The 17,707-nt window shown below is 36.2% G+C and overlaps 1 protein-coding gene across 3 annotated transcripts in view; it reads left to right on the top strand.

Annotated features, from left to right (window-relative positions):
• RAB3GAP1 (RAB3 GTPase activating protein catalytic subunit 1) overlaps positions 1-17,707 on the top strand; it is a 115,068-nt gene that overhangs the window by 73,346 nt on the left and 24,015 nt on the right. For 2 of the 3 annotated variants that reach the window (XM_077747845.1, XM_077747847.1), the window contains exons 13-18: positions 93-262; positions 2,300-2,389; positions 3,493-3,665; positions 4,842-4,896; positions 5,131-5,490; positions 15,720-15,857. In XM_077747845.1, the coding sequence (XP_077603971.1) occupies positions 93-262; positions 2,300-2,389; positions 3,493-3,665; positions 4,842-4,896; positions 5,131-5,490; positions 15,720-15,857 (986 nt within the window). The remainder of the gene's footprint in view (positions 1-92; positions 263-2,299; positions 2,390-3,492; positions 3,666-4,841; positions 4,897-5,130; positions 5,491-15,719; positions 15,858-17,707) is intronic. The other variant, XM_077747846.1, reaches the window with a different exon arrangement.

Raw genomic sequence — 17,707 nt, 5'->3', positions numbered from 1 at the left:
ACTAAAATATTTTATAGAATCAGCAGTTTGCTCATCACTTTTACTTGCTAAGGGTGTGATATAATGTGCATTTGTTTCTATTCTTTTTATAGAAATTGCTGATATAACTCATGCTTTGTCAAAATTGACAGAACCAGCACCAGTTCCAATTCATAAATTATCAGTTTCAAACATGGTACATACTGCAAAGAAGAAAATACGAAAACACAGAGGTGTAGAAGAATCACCACTGAATAATGATGTCCTCAATACTATTCTCTTGGTAATTAAATGTAGTAACTTTGTATGTCTGTGTGCATACTCATTTATTCTGTTTAGTCCTTTCTATGTGGCAAGCACAGGATTGGGAATATAAAATGAGTAAGAGTCTCCAAATTTAGAGAATTCCCACTAGTTTAATGGGAAGAAAGAAAGTAAACTGTAGTTATAATGCCATGTTTCACGGGAGAAGCCTGGCATAGTGACTGTGAGAACACAGCAGAGAGTATATCTTTATCTGGGCAGTGGGAATCAGGGCATTTGAGTTGCATCTTGAAGAGAAGAAGGTTGTAGAAAGAGAGAAACAACAGAGATGTGTGAAAGCATATTGAACAGTTTGATGTATCATAGGGTGCTTTTCAGGGAGTGACAGGGCTGGAGAGATAGTCGGTAACCTGCCATGCTGAAACACTGGGCTTTATCTTGCAGTTTCATACTATTTTAAGCAGACGGTCAACATCAGAATTGTATTTTTGAAAACTTCCTTTCACAAAAGTCTAGGGAACTTTATAGTAAGTACTAGAAGGAGCTAAGGTGTCCGTTAGGTATAGAGTGGTGGAACAGGCTTAGCCTGGGAACCATACACACCAGGGTTTAATCCTGACTTACCATATAATTTTGAAGAAGTCATTTAATTTCAGTTTCATCATCTATAAGTGAAGCTAATAAAACCCTGTGAGATTGCTGGGAAGATTAAAGGACCTTCTGTTACACTGCCTGGCATATAATAGGCTTCTGATAAATGATAGCTGTTCTTACTATAATTGTAGTTATAATCATACTTCTGGCTATTTTTGCATTAGGACAATCTTGGGAACAAGCTTTGAGTAGTGCAATGAAAAGAATGCAGGATTCGGAAACTTGATGTTAATCTCACCCCTGCCATTAATTTACATAAGACTCTTAACCACATTTTTAGTTTGTGTATATGTAGGAGGTAGGCAGTAACACACAGTGGTACTAGAGTAGGATATTGTTTCCAAATGTACCTGGTAGTGACAGTTGGTACATAGTAGTTCCTTTAAATTAAAAAAAAAAAAAGTCTTGAAGATGTTCTGTAATATTTGGTGACGTATCCATAGTAAAAGGAATCACAAGTCAGCAGTACCACAAAACACTCGGGAGAAACAGTGTAAAAAAGGACTGAAAAATAAAAGGACTGAAAACAAATTTTTGCACAGAAGGCCCCTTAAGAATATACCCTTAGAGATTTTATCCTAGTTAGTTAGCTTGGCTGTCATATGCACTGTTTTGTTTGTTTGTTTGTTTGTTTTACCGCACCTACACACACATAAAGAGAAACACACTGAAAAGATAAACTGGTCATTAACAGGTTTAGGCAGCTTCTGGCTTTCAAGGGATATCTTGTAAGGTTAGGTGTTAAATATCATACTCAATATTTCATATATATGAAAACCCATGGGTGATACGACTTCATGGAACCTCATGAATATATGATGTTAAAATTTTTTTTCTTCTGTTTTGTTTTTAATTCTTTTAAAGAGTTTTTTTTTTGATGTTTTATTTATTTCTAGGAGAGAGAGAGAGAGAGAGAGAGAGAGACAGCGTGAGCAGGGGCGGGTCAGAGAGAGGGAGTCACAGACTCCGAAATAGGCTCCAGGCTCTGAGCTGGCAGTCAGCACAGAGCCCGACGCGGGGCTCGAACCCACGAACCACAAGATCATGACCTAAGTGAAAGTCGGACGCTTAACCGACTAAGCCACCCAGGCGCCCCTCTTTTAAAGAGATTTAATGATGTTAGATCATAGTGAAGAGATACTGGTTTTCAGTTCTTTGGTTTATAAATCCAGGTGGTTACATTTAAGAAAAATCTGATTTCTAAAATTGGCTAATCACTGAAACTCTGTATTTTCAAAGAAAAACGGAAAATATTTGATATAGTGTAGAACCACTGGACAGTACAGTAAGAACATTTCCATTTTTAACAGCAAAACCATTAAACAGTAAAATAGTATTTATATGAGTTATAAATATAAACAAAGTAGGAAATTTGGTTGAAATGTTTTTTTTTTCTTCTAAGTTCTTATTTCCCGATGCTGCTTCTGAGAAACCATTAGATGGAAGTTCTTCAACAGACAATAATAATCCTCTGTCAGAGAGTGAAGAATATGTAAGTTGGTTGGAGTTTAATATTAAAATATTATAAATGTATTAAATTTCTAGAGGTTGCTTTATTGCCAGTTTGGTAGCATGAGGATCATTTTATTTTTTTATTAATTTTATTTAATTTTATTTTTAATATTTTTTTAAAAAGTTTATTTACTTAAGAGACAGAGTGAGTAAGCAGAGAGCCTCAGAGAGAGAGAAAGAGAGAGAATCCTAAGCAGGCTCCATGTTGTCAGCACAGAGCCTGATGTGGGTCACTATCTCATAAACCATGAGATCATGACCTGACATGAAATCAAGAGTTGGACGCTTAACAGACTGAGCCACCCAGGCCTGGCTGGATCTTTTTATTTTCAAAATCACTTTAGGAAAATTTGAGTAGGGATCATGGCCGCCACTCAGATTATGACCCTTTACATTGGCCATTGGTCTGTATATTGATTGGGTAGTAAGAACTTTTCTGGAGACCGAAAAAATAAGTATATTTATAGTGCATGATTGTAGGATTTCCCTCATTTTAGACTTTTTGTAAATTTACCAAATTGATGTTTTACAACAGTTTCTTCTCTGTCTTTCAAAACTAGACAGTGAGTAGAAAACTAATGAAATAAACTGTGTAAAATGAAGTAAAATTTTATGTGTTCCTTATCCAAGTCTTGTATAAATTGAAAAATGAGATGTTTAAGGGAGAGGTATAGAGATAAACTCTTTTCACTAGTTACTTCTTAGGAAGTAGATTTCATGAAACAAGGAAAAACAGAGGCTTTATATTTTTAGTTCTGATTTTGTGTGTTTGGTTTTAGTAATACGTTTATATTCATTTATAATTAAAAGATTTTTAAAACAACACATTTGGATTGCATGATGATGATTCCACAGAAGAAATTGGAGGCTCTGACTTAGGTTCACTAAACTATAGCCTCATTTTGTTGATCCTTGCAGAATTCTTAAAAAACATTTAGGCAGTAATGTATTAGACATTTGATAAAAACTAGTTTGGTAGGATAGGTTAATTTTAGTATTAAAATCTCTCCCCAAACAGTTTTTGATACACCGGCACATATGTTGTTAACAAGTTTTTCTTTGTTTCTATTTTGTTAAATTCAGAATCTTTATAATCAGTTCAAATCTGCACCATCTGACAGTTTAACATACAAATTGGCTTTGTGTCTATGTATGATCAATTTCTACCATGGAGGATTGAAGGGAGTGGCACACCTCTGGCAGGAATTTGTTCTTGAAATGCGTTTCAGATGGGAAAACAACTTTCTGATTCCAGGGTAATAATTTCAATTTCTGTTTTTGTACATACGTTTTTGTTTGTTAGCAGAATTATACTTTTGACACATTAATTCTCCTAGGAAATCTGCCCTAAGAAAGTGGTAAGAAACTTTGAACATGATTTATATTCACAAGTGTTTATTGTGGCAGATTTATAATAGGGAAAAAAAGGTGAAGCAACCTAAGTACCAAACATAAAAGAATAGTGTAAATCATAATATATGTCTATGATGGAAAGACATATATTTTCCAAGAATCTACTAACAAAGAAAACGATCATAATATTTGCAGGAAAGTAGAATATAGTGTTATGTACACTAAGTCTTTCAGTCTTGCTGTTCTATATTTATAGAAAAATAATTGAGAAGAAATAAAGCCAAATGTTAACATAAGTTACCCCGAGTGTAAAATAATATTTTTATTTTGTTCTTTATACATTTTGTGGATTTTCTAAATCTTCTCTAGTGAACATAAATTTTTATAGTTGAAGAGAAAACATCTTTAGAGTTCATAAGTTCAGGTATTGAACATTGTCTGTAAGTTCTTTGTGAAACTTATGTTGACATTTCACTTAATAAAATAGCTACTGTGTATTTCGATATTGCATTGGTCACTGCTCATCTGCACATACTAAAGCACAATTATGATGTGAGTAATATGAAATGGTGATTGAGTCAAAAATATTTATACCTTTGTCAGAGTTTGCTAGTCTCTGCTTAGCTGTATTATCTCTTGACTGATTACTGGGAACCTAGTGGTTTAGAAGAGGCAGTTTAAGCTTCCCATGGCAAAGCGAGGTAGAGATCGGTGTTTTTTTTATATTGAGAATAATAATTGAGAACTGAACATATAATCTAATCTGTTTTGTATAGTGTGAAACACTGTCTGCTAGCTACTTCCTGAGGTGGATTCAGAGACATTTTAAGTTTCTATTAGCTTGAGAGCTATTACTGGTTTGTTACTATGTTTTGAAAAATATATTCACTATATGTGGACTAGGAGGATAAAACAAATTTTGACCTTTTAGTATTACTTGCTCCATTTCAATTATCTTACCTGTTTAAATCTAGTTTTGGTTTCTTATCATTATGGCTAAAACTTATAGTAGCAAAAGAAATTTGCATACCTGAATCCATTTTACTAAAACTAGCTTTTCCCACTACTTTATTTGATAGATTAGCAAGTGGACCCCCAGACCTAAGATGTTGTTTACTACATCAGAAACTACAGGTAAAGATTTCTCAATGACAGTGTCTAAATATGGTCTTAATTGGAGCTTATTCTAGTATTAAATATAATAATGGATTATACACTATTCTCATCATGCTGCTGTTGGTTACTTACTACAGTCACTGTCGGAGTCCAGGGAAGGGATGGAAAGGCAAATTAAATATTGAAGAAGTGTGTACGTTTTTGTTTAATTGTAGCTAATTTAAATGTAAATGCTGTTTCTGTTTTCTTAAGATGTTAAATTGTTGTATTGAAAGAAAGAAGGCCCGTGATGAGGGGAGAAAGACAAATACTTCAGATATGTATCCAGGGGATGCTGGAAAAGCTGGAGACCAGCTAGGGCCAGATAATCTAAAAGATACTGATAAGGAAAAGGGAGAGGTTGGAAAGTCTTGGGATTCTTGGAGTGACAGTGAAGAAGAATTTTTTGAATGCCTAAGTGATACTGAAGAACTTAAAGGAAATGGACAAGAGAGTGGCAAGAAAGGAGGACCTAAGGAGACGGCAAGTTTAAAACCGGAAGGACGACTACATCAGCATGGAAAACTCACACTGCTACATAATGGAGAACCGCTCTACATTCCAGTGACCCAGGTACGATATGCACTGGCTCTTTAAGTTTTGGTTGTTTTCATTTTGTTGTCCATCGCTTCATCCTAGTAGGAAATGATTGCTGTGGGTAGGAGCAATTCTTTAAACAATCTTTGTTCAAAGATCTAAGATTTGAAATTCAAATTAACTGTTGGGCTTTCAGGTATTCCCATTTCTGAAATTGAGAAATGTTTTGGTGCTTAGGTAGATAGTAGTTCCTTATGTTAAGGTGATTGGTTATTTCTTGAACTAAGTGGCAAGTACACAGGTGTTTAAAAAAAACCCAAAAATAGGAGAGAAAGAAAAAAAGTAAAAATCCTTTAATTTATGTGATTAGTTTTATCTGTTCAAAAATATAGTTTGAAGCCATTTTACACATTAGGAAGTAGAACAGAAACAACACAATGCCTCAGGAATAACAATAGTTTTTTTGGGGCTGTTTTTGCGTAAATAACATGAATACATTTTATTGTCAAAAACCCAACCTAGAAGTAAAAGCCACTGCCCACTAATTCAACTCTCATCTCTAGCAGTAACCACTATTATCGGTTACAGTTTCTTATACCTGATACTATGCATTGATGTACACATATGTGTATACATATGATACATAGTTTTGTGGATGTTTTTGGTTTGTTTTTAAATGTGTGCATTAGTCAACTTTTTGTTTAACTTAATATCTCTTGGAGATCTTTCCATGTAAATACCTGTAGATCCACTTTATTTCTTTTTAATTTGCTGTGTAATATTCCATGGCATTGAAGAGCCATAGTTTATTTAACCATTTCCTCCTTGATGCACAGTAGATGTTATTGCTAATTCTTTTTTTTAAATGTTTTATTTATTTCTAGGAGAGAGAGAGAGAGACAGCGCGAGCAGGGGAGGGTCAGAGAGAGAGGGAGTCACAGACTGAAACAGGCTACAGGCTCTGAGCTGGCAGTCAGCACAGAGCCCGACGCGGGGCCCGAACCCACGAACCACGAGATCATGACCTAAGCGAAAGTCGGACGCTTAACCGACTAAGCCACCCAGGCGCCCCAGTTATTGCTAATTTTTGCTATTACAGTGCTACAGTACAAATTCCTGTAGTTTCTCACATATTTTGTGTTCACATTTGAGTGTTTCATAAGGAAGAAAATAAATGGAATTGCTAGACAAGCAGATATACAAGTTACAAAATTGCTCCTCAAAAAGGCTGCACCTATTTTATACTTTAGTCAATGGTGAATGTATAGGAATAAGGAAATACTTTTCTCTACTCAGTTTACCCTTCTCCCTTTCTTCCTTGCACAAGTATTTATTTAGTGCCTAATATATACCAATTACTGTTCTAGAACTTGAGAATTTAACAATAAACTTGACAGTAAGGTTTCTTGCACTCATAGAACCTACATTTATACTTAATTTTTTTTATAAATAGTTAACATCATTCAAATAAATTTTAGACAATATGGTGGGCAAAAGTGGTATCTCAATGTTCTAAATTGTTTTCCCTGAGTTTTCATGAGCTGAAGCATCATTTAATATGTTTGTTGGCCATCTTTTCCTTTGATTGGCCTATCATTTTTCATTGAGGTTTCTGACCTTACTGATTTATAGTAGTGTTTCATATTTTAGATCGGTATAAATCCTTTGTTACGTATATTATACATGTTTTTCTCCTAGTCATTTAAGAGACATTTCTTTGTTTATTGACTTATAAGTTATATATAAAGTGCACAAATCTTAAAAAAAAAATTTAATGTTTTATTTATTTCTGAAACACAGAGAGAGAGACAGCGTGAGCAGGGGAGGGTCAGAGAGAGAGGGAGACGCAGAATCCGAAACAGGCTCCAGGCTCTGAGCTGGCAGTCAGTACAGAGCCCGACACGGGACTTGAACCCACAAACCATGTGATCATGACCTAAGCGAAAGTCGGAGGCTTAACTGACTGAGCCACCCAGGCATCCCAAAGTGCACAAATCTTAAATGTACAACTTGGTCAGTTTTTTCATATTTAAAAAACTCATGTGGCTACCACCCAGATCAAGATATGGAAAATTCCCATCATCCTAGAACAGAATAGATCAATAGAACTTTATGTAAAGATAAAAATGTACATTTCTACCTATCCTGTCCAATATTATGGCCATTGAGTGCTTGAAATGTGGTGTATGCAACTAGGGAAATGATTTTTTAATTTTAATTTATTTACATTTAAATAGCCAGATGTATTGAATAGCATAGCCCACTGTTCCCCTCTGGATAACTCTTTTTGTAACTTTTATCACCATAGCTCAGTATTGTCAGTTTTTGAATCTCATAAATGGAATTGTATTCTGCTTACTTTTTTGTGGATAACATTAAAAAAAATTTATTTTTGTGAGAGAGACAGAGCGCAGGCAAGGGAGGGTCAGGGAAAGAGGGAGACACAGAATCCTAAGCAGGCTCTGGGCTCTAAGCTGTCAGCACAGAGCCCAAAGTAGGGCTCGAAACCAGAGACTATGAGATCATTCTGACCCAGAGTTGGACACTTAACTGACACAGCCACCCACGCGCCCCTACTCTTTTGTATTTAAATGGAATCATACATTTCCTGCTCTTGTGTTGAACTTTTTAAAAGTACCATGAGTGAGTTTATCCATATTATTACCTGAGTCAGTATTTATGTGTGTGTTTTATTACTTTGTAATATTCTATTAGGTGAACATGTCACAATTTGCTTGTCCATTCACCTGCTGATGGAATTTGAGTTGTTGATAGTATGAGCTATTACAAATAAATGAACATTTTTATAAGGGTCTTTGGTGAATATAGGTACCTAATTTCTTTTGAATAAATGTCTAAGAGTAGAATTATAGTACCATATGGTAGAAATATGTTTTAGCTTTAGTAGATATTGCCAAATGGTCTCCCGGAGTGTTTGGATTAGTTTATATTCCCTCCAACAGAGTATAATATTTGTGGTTTATTCCACATAATCCCTAACGTTTGGTGTGTCACAACTCCCAGGTTTGATAATTTGCTATGAGGACTCACAAGACTCAGCATATATATATATGCTATATATATATATATATATATATGCTATATATATATATAGCCATGCTCATAGCTATAATCTATTATAGTTAAAAGGTACAAAGCACAATCAGGAACAGGAAGTGGCCCATGGGACAAAGTTTGGAGAATATCAAACACAGGCTTCCAAGCCTCCTCGCCTAGTGTGGTCACAATCTCCAGTGTATGACTTGTCTGTTCACTTTCTTAATGATGCCTTTTGTTGAATAGGCATCCTTAATTTTAATAAAGTCTCATCTGTTAATGTTTATCTTACGTAGATAGTGCTTTGTCTCCCTATTAAGAACATTTTAACTACCCCATTGTCGTAGAAATAGTCACTTAAGTTTTCTTCCAGAAGCTTTATTGTTTTACCTATTGCATTTATGTTTGTGATCCACCTCAAATTGACTGTGTTTGGTATGAGGAAGTGGTCAATTGTCTTTTCTCTATAAAGAGATACAGTTATGTTCCAACACCATTTTTTAAAAAAAGACTTGCTTTTTCCCACAGAATGGCAGTGGCATCTTCTAAATTACGTGATCATATGTGTGTTGGTCTCTTTCTGGCTGTTTGTTCTGTCCCTTAGTCTCATTGTCTATCCTTGTGCTAATACTGTAACTTACCATCTTTCTGTCTTGTAGTATAAATCTTCTAAATTTGTTCTTAAAGATTATCTTGGCTATCCATTGCATTTTTATGTAAATTTGAGAATCAGCTTTTCATTTTCCGCATACAAAATAATCCTGGTATTTCAGTTCATATTGTATTGAATTTGTAAATCAACTTAGGGAGAATTGACATCTTAACAATTTTGAGTCCCATGACCATAAAATACTTCTCATTTTATTTTAAGTTTCTTTTACTTTCCCTTATCAGCATTTTATAGTTTTTAATGTAGAGGTTTTGCATATCTTTTATTAGATTTAATTCTAAAGCTTTATAATGTCTTAAATGTTACAAATGGCATTTTTAAAACTTCCATTTAAGGGGGCCTGGGTGGCTCAGTTGGTTGAGTGTTTGACTCTCTATTTCAGCTCAGGTTATGATCCCAAGGTTTTGGGATTGAGCCCTGCATCAGGCTTTGTGGTGAGGCATGGAGCCTGCTTGAGATTCTCTCTCTTTCTCTCTCTCTCTCTCCCCCTCTCTGTCTCTGTTTACCCCCAACCCCCCGCTACTTTCTGTGGCTCACTCCGTTCCTCTCTTTCAAAAAAAATTTTTTTCCATTAAAAATGTTTTCCCTGATATGTGTAAACAATTGATTTTTTTTAAATATGGATTTTGGATCTAGCAATCTTAGTACATTCACTTATTATTTTTAGTAGTTTGTAGATTCTTTGGACTTTTGTTGTTGTTTAGAGAGGAAGAGAGTGCAAGTGAGTTGAGGAGAGGACAGAGGGAGAGAGAGAATCTTAAGTAGGCTCCTTGCTCACCATGAAGCCCAGTGGAGGCTAGAGATCCCACAGCCCTGGGGTCATGACCTGAGCTGAAATCAAGAGTTGAATGCTTAACCAACTGAGCCACCCAGGCACCCCTGGAGTTTTCTATAGACATATTCATGTTATCTGTTAATACAGACAGTTTGAATTTTGATTTTCCAACCTTTACACTCTTTAATTCGTTTTCATGTCTTATTGTACTGGACCACCAGTGCAGTGTTGATTAGTATATGGATACCTTGTTCTCAGTCTCAGGAGGAAAGCATATCATAGTAATTGAGGGTTTCTGATGTAGGTTCATTTATATTAAGGAAGCTGTCTTCTGTTCCCGGTTTTTGAGAGTTGTTTTTTTTTTAATCATGAACAGTTTTATATTTTATCAAATGCTTTTCCTTCATATTTAGGTTATCATTAAGATAATTGTGAATTTTAAATGAAATAACACATGATAAGTGAATACAGTGTCTAGTTCACAATAAGCATTCAGTTTTTAGCTATTATTCTTCTGAGGACTTTATATAAGATATAAGTGGCAAGTATTGCTTCTCAAGAGGCAAGGATTTACTTGAAAGTTCTGTAACCAGTTTTTATATTTTGAAGTGGTTTGATTAATTTTAATAATTATAGAGTTGGATATTGGGATGTTTGCTTGATAATTTTAAACATGGATTCTGTTAACTCTGTTATCCATGCTTACACTGTTTCTTTGCCAGGTGGCTATCATTTACAAGATTATGTTTTTGTTTGATAGGCCTTATGCTTTTTGCTTTATTATATTCTTTTAAAACTGAATTGTGTTTTTTAGACATTCCATTGTTAATTTTTAGTATTAGGACAAAATATTCTAATGCTAGAAACCAAGTATATATGTTTTCTAATTTTGTTTTGGTGCATGCAGTCGGCGTTGGGGTCTTGTGGTTCAGATCTTGGTTTTGGAATCCATGGGAACTAGATTTATATTCTAACACTACCACTTACTAAAGGATTGCTAGTATAAGCTGTGTTTTCTTTCTGAGCCTTGTTTTATTCTCTTTAAAAAAAAATTATAGGTTGGTTTGCATTTTTTAGAATTTTGAGTGAATGTTATTTTTTTGTAAGAAGGAATCCTTTCAGCCTCATTATTTTGAGATTCAAGCATATTGTTGTGTATATCAGTAGTTCATTCATTTTTATTGCTTAATAGTGTTCCATTGCATGGAGATACCATAGTTTATCTGTTCATTTTTTGATGGATATTCTAAAATGGCCATAAGGACACTTTGAGAGGTGATGGATGTATTGATTATCTTGATTTTGGTGATTGTTTCATGGGTGTGTACTTATCAAAGTTACACATTTAAATGTCAATTTATACTTCACAGAAGTGGTTTAAAAGTCAAGTGGTTTTAACATCAGTGATTGACAAGAAGAAAAATATTTCTATCTTGTAACACATCTCCAGTTTTAAAACCCTACCTATTTATTTGTTCAATAAACAAATATTAAATACCTTAAAAACCAATAACAGCTTGTATCATTCTGGGTTGTTAAGGATTAAACCACATTTAAAAAAAAATTTTTTTTAATGTTTTATTTATTTCTGAGAGAGAGTGAGAGCGTGAGCAGGGGAGGGTCAGAGAGAGAGGGAGTCACAGACCGAAAGAGGCTCCAGGCTCTGAGCTGGGAGTCAGCACAGAGCCCGACACGGGGCTCGAACCCACAAACCGTGAGATCATGACCTGAGCCAAAGTTGGACGCTCAACCGACTGAGCCACCCAGGCGCCCCTAACCACGTATTGTTTTTTGTTTTTTGTTTTGTTTTGTTTTTTAAATGTTTTATTTGGAGACCGCGTGAGCAGGGGAGGGTCAGAGAGAGAGGGAGTCACAGACCGAAAGAGGCTCCAGGCTCTGAGCTGGCAGTCAGCACAGAGCCCGACGCGGGGCTCGAACCCACGAACCGCGAGATCATGACCTAAGCGAAAGTCAGACGCTCAACCGACTAAGCCACCCAGGCGCCCCAGGCCAAATGCTTTTAAAAACAATACGTGGTGGGGCGCCTGGGTGGCTTAGTCGGTTGAGCGTCTGACTTTCGCTTAGGTCATGATCTCGCGGTTCGTGGGTTCGAGCCCCGCGTCGGGCTCTGTGCTGACTGCCAGCTCAGAGCCTGGAGCCTCTTTCGGTCTGTGACTCCCTCTCTCTCTGACCCTCCCCTGCTCACGCGGTCTCTCGCTCTCTCCAAGAAATAAATAAAACATTAAAAAAAAATTAAAAAAAAAATAAAAGCATTTGGCCTGTAAGTGTCCATCCAAGGTTAATTTTTTATATCAGTTTTCTTTCCAAGTTTTATTTAACAATATTCCAGGGGTGCCTGACCCTCCCCTGCTCATGCTGTCTCTGCCTCTCTCAAAAGTAAATAAAACATTACAACAAATTTTTTTTTAAAAAACCCCAATATTCCATATTTTTAATGGGCCAGTTGCATATGTGTTATCTTGGTTTGATTGGGTTAATGAAGAGTCCAAGAAAGTTATTCTAGAAGCTCAAGTTTTATTTATTTATTTTTTCAAAAGGCTATATACCCCCCTTTGTTTATTTTAGATGTTTCATTTTCCATATTCAAATTTATTATCTAAATCTTGCATAATTTAAACTTATTTTTTTTCAACATGCATCATATGTATTTAGAAATTCATTTTTATATCTTACATTTAGGCAAATCAGGGCAGATTTTTATTTTAGTTTCTTTAATCTCACTTGAATTATATCCATTGTATATGTACTTACGTAAAATGATTAGACTTCAAAATGATTCCAGTTGAAACATAATTTCACACTTAAGAAGTTAGCTTAAAATGTGCCATTAATCATTGCCTACTTCACACACAAAAATAAGACTTTATATAGATCTTTGCTTCATAAGAATTTAAGCACACTTTTGTATTCCTTTCTTGTAGACTTAGTTCAACCTAAAATTTATGGCTGGGAAAAGCTTAAAAGACTACCCATTATTCTAGCACCAGGGCTAGAGGAGAAAACTTCGGAGGATCTGTTAGAGCAAAGAGTCCTTAGCTAGTGGATTGAACCAAACTACAAGTTCTCAAAGTCCACTTCAGATAGATGTCCGAGATTCTCTTTTCAGTGGACACTTGGTAGTTTTGCCCCTTGATCTTGGGTAGGGCACTTATCTCTGCACCTCTGTTTCATGGGTTGTAAAATGCCCTGACCTCCTCTCAGTGCTCACATGAAAGCGTGTATATGATGAGAAAGCTTTGGACATATTTAGAAGGGGTAAATATGAAAGTGTATGGTCCACAGATCACTTTCTGCTTATATTCCTCTTGATCATGTTCTTCTTTACTTAGAGTTGGCCTGAGACTTTCAGGTAGAAAGGGTTGTCAGTGTCCTTTCAACATCTCATTTCTTTCCTGTCATCCTGAGATTGCAGGGCTATAGGACAATGAAAAGTAGTTTCTTCCTAATGGAAAGACCTTTGTTCTTCAGTACTGCTTCACTGGGAGTTCATTTTTTAATTTGAGATATTTTGATATCAGTGTGAAGCTCACAGTTAAAGTCTAAGTATTTTATCTCTAATTGCTAGCATTTACTTAGTATATGCCAGGCTTTATTCTTCACAAGAGAGAGTCACAGAAAGCTTGAGTGATTGTCCAACATTGTAGAGCTGGGATTGAAATGTAGGCATGTTGCTTCTAAAGCACAAACTCACCATCACTGTGCCATACTGCCTCACCTATTATTATTCAGCCCTCAGAGCCAATGTGAGACTTGAAAAGTGATGCATGGTCATTGTACAGAAACCAAAAACTCGTTAATTCCATAATCCACAGATACCAGTGTTAGAGCAGTTCCTTCTCATTTTTCCTATATCAAATCATTTCCCTGTGACTGTACGTTCACATTATTTCTAATTCCAACTCTGTTCTAAATAATGCTACAGTGATATTTGTAGAAGTAGATTATTGGATCAGAGGGCATTGATCATTAATGCCATGTAATGATTTCCAGATTGTCATTGGAAAGGCTTATACATTATATTCTCTTCAGCAGTGTGTGACAGAGCCCCATTTAGGTTTGTTTCAAAAATGAGGATGTGGGGTATCTGGGTGGCTCAGTCAGTTAAGCCTCTGACTTTGGCTCTGGTCATGATCTTGCAGTTCGTGAGTTTAAGCCCTGCATTCGGCTCTGTGATGACAGCTCAGAGTCGAGTCTGCTTTGGATTCTGTGTCACCCTTTCTCTCTGCCCTCCCTTGCTTGTGCTCTCTCTCTCTCTCAAAAATAAATAAAACATTAAAAAAAGAAAAAGTTTCCAAAACTGAGGATGATAGAAAAAAACAGTTTTTTTTTTTTGCTCTGTTTTGAATGCTATAGCTTTACCGTTCTTGAACTTTATTTTTGACAGATATTTTTAAAAATTATTTATATTTATGGCAGTGGTTCTCAAATAAGGAGTGATTTTTTGCCCCCCAGGGGTATTTGGTGATGCCTGGAAACTTTTTTCTGTTTCGTTTTTTCAATTTTGTTTTTTCTTTTTTGAAAGAGTGTGTGCTCACATGCAAGCAGGGGTGGGGGAGGGGCAGTGGGAGAGAGAAAATCTTAGGTGGTGTCCATGTTCAGCGCAGAGCCCGATGTGGAGCTCGATCTCACACCATTGAGATCAAGACCTGAGCTGAAATCAGAAGTCAGATGTTTATCTGACTGAACCCCCTAGACACTCCTGGAAACATTTTTTATTGTCATAAGTTGGAGTGGTGCTGTAGGCATCTGAGGCTATAAATGCTGCTAAACATCCTACAATGCATAGGACAGGCCCACCCCAAAAATTTATCCAGTCTAAAATGTCTGTAGTGCTGAGGCTATAAAACCCTGTTTTATAGTAAGCTCTTGAGATCTTGAAGGAATGTATTGTCAAGATGCTCTAAACATGTCCACGGGCTTTACGTAACTATCTAGGAATAGAAAAGTCCATGTTTTTTGGCTTTAACAATGAAGCAGGCAAGCTTTGTTTGGTTAGTCTCTGGATTGTTGAGTGCTTCCTATTTCAGATATAAAACCTAATGGAATCAGTTCTCAGAGAACTTTCCTTAAGCCCCTTTTAGCAGTTTTTAAATGTTTTCTGTCACTCTGATACTGATTTTACAGTTGTATCTTCCTTTAGATTTGCCTTAGCTTTTTTGGGGGGTAGGGGTTACCATTAAAATATATGATGTCTCTGATTACTAAAACAAAAATCCAAATGCTTCTTGTGGGAATTAGTAATTAGAATGTCTTTGGAATCTAAACCCAAAGCAACTTTTCTAACATAAAACTTAGTTATTTGGGGTCTTTTAGTTGAGATTCAAATCGTTTGTCTTTATCTTAATTTTCATATTTATCAATTTTCTTCTCTTACTAGTTGTATAATAAAAACCTGGTTGTAACTAATGATGGTACGCATAAACATATCATTAGGACTTCATTTCTTATCATTAACAGGCAGGAAAATGTTCAGTACACCCAAATTCCTGTCTTTTAGCTATTAATCCTTGTCAAGAAAAATGATATCTTATTTGTTGGGGGGAAGGGATACTGAAAGTCAAATTTATTATTAATTTGTTATTTTTTTATGTAGGTTCCAAAAAACTCGTGAATTTCTCTCAATTCTCTTAAATACAGATTTTGTGACTGGTAGAACTGAAATGATTATTGTATTTATTTTTATAGTTCTGCTTTTTCTAAAAAAGAAGCTATACAGGAGCTTTGTCCTTTTGTGCTTCACAGGAACCAGCACCTATGACAGAAGATCTGCTAGAGGAGCAGTCGGAGGTTCTGGCTAAATTAGGAACATCAGCAGAAGGGGCTCACCTCCGAGCACGCATGCAGAGTGCCTGTCTGCTCTCAGATATGGAGTCTTTTAAGGTGGGTCACACTGTCAGAGCCTCGGAGTCTATTTGGAGCTATTCTGGAATGAAGCTGTGAAAGTCACTCTCTAAAGTGGTGTGAAGGCCTGAATGTCTTCTTTACTAAATGTTTTTATTTCATTAGTAGTTACAGCATCCTACATTTTTTTTTCCTAAAGGTCATAGCCAGACTTGCTTCTTAAATTTAAAACAAGAAAAGAATGATCTTTGAATAGTAGTTGAAGGTTGAGAATTGAATCATTTCTATATGTACATTGGAATGTTTTTCTCCCTTGTGTGTTCATCCAATTTAATGCACAGCTCTTCGGCAATACGTAAGATTTAACATAGGGTACTTCATTCAACAAATCTTTTGATTGCATACTTTATGACTTGCACTGTGATTAGATAAGAAATAACAATGTTTATACTCAGTTACGGTCTGTTGAAGTTTTGAAGGGAGATATGTAAGCAGCTATGTGATGAGTTCACTTAGGAAGGTAGTGTCAGAAAAGTGACTAACTCTTCCGAGTGGGTCGTGGAGGGTTTCTCCGAAGAGTCACTACTTTAGGATAGGTAGGCATTTGGTATCTGGAGAAGAGTATTTTAGCGTTAGATATAGGCCTGTGTTAGAACATAGAGGATTCAGAGAAGGGTGACATTTGGCTTATTAGCTTAAAAACCCAGGAATGAAGAAAGGTCTTTTTTTTTTTTCTAATGTGTATTATTTATTCATTTATTTTTGACAGAGCACAAGCAGGGGAGGAAAAGAGAGAGGGGGGCAGAGGATCTGAAGTAGGCTCTGCGCTGATAGCAGCAAGCCTGATGCAAGGCTCAAACTCAGGAACTGTGAGACTATAACCTGAGCCGAAGTCAGTGCTCAATCAACTAAGCCACGCAGGCACCCTTGTTTTTGAATTCCTTATTCTTGAAATTAGAGGTAAGGCCATGTATATTAAAACAAAACAAAACAAAACAAAAAACCCAAGTGGGTAGCCTAGTAGGCCATAGGCCTTCCCTGTATCTCCTGCTGATACTCTGAACTGTTTCCCATGCCCAGATTTTCCTCCTTAACCTGCTGCTATTTGGGATGGCCTCCATCTCCCCATTCCATAGTCTCCAGTCAGTCCTGCTTTTATTTTTTATGCTCTATGCCAACTTGAGTTTCATTTTTTTTTTTCAACATAAACACCCTGTGAAAACCTATGTCATTTTTATCTTCCCTGTTAGCAGATTTTAGGACAGTAAAAGGGAATGCTTTCATTCCCTGCTTATTTCCCCCAGTTTTACCAAAAAAAAAAGTCTTTAAAACTATTTTGTTTTAAAACAAAATAGTAACATTGGATAAAGAGAGGACAGTTGGCCTTCAGGGTGTGTGTTAAATCAGAAAGGTAGAGGGCCGCATGGGTGGCTCAGTTAGTTGAGCGTCCAACTTCGGCTCAGATCATGATCTCACAGTTCATATGTTCGGGCCTCTTGTTGGGCTCTGTGCTGACAGCTCAGAGCCTGGAGCCTATTTCAGATTCTGTGTCTGCCTCTCCCCTGCTCACACTGTCTCTCTCTGTCTCACTCTCAAAAATAAATAAAGATTAAAAAAAATTAAAAACAAAACAAAAAGGTAGAAAAGGGAATTGGCTTACAGTGTGTGTGCACAGTAGGAAGTACTGGCCTCTGTAGCAGTTGTTTTCCTACCTGACCTCTAGCTGCCTTCGTATTTGTCTGCCCCTGTCCTGCGGCAGCGCCCTTGCAGAGGCACCTCTAGGAGGAAACTCCTAATCGGAACTGTAAAAGCTTTCCTCATAGAACCATATTAGCCCCTTATGGGAAGGTTCTGTGTGATTCAACACTGTACCTCAGCAAAATTGAGCT

The sequence above is a fragment of the Crocuta crocuta genome, unplaced genomic scaffold (genome assembly GCF_008692635.1).
Source record: "Crocuta crocuta isolate KB4526 unplaced genomic scaffold, BGI_CrCroc_1.0 scaffold427, whole genome shotgun sequence".
Taxonomy (NCBI): domain Eukaryota; kingdom Metazoa; phylum Chordata; class Mammalia; order Carnivora; family Hyaenidae; genus Crocuta; species Crocuta crocuta.
Note: the sequence above shows the minus strand (reverse complement) of the source record. Positions and strands in the feature narration are given on the sequence as shown.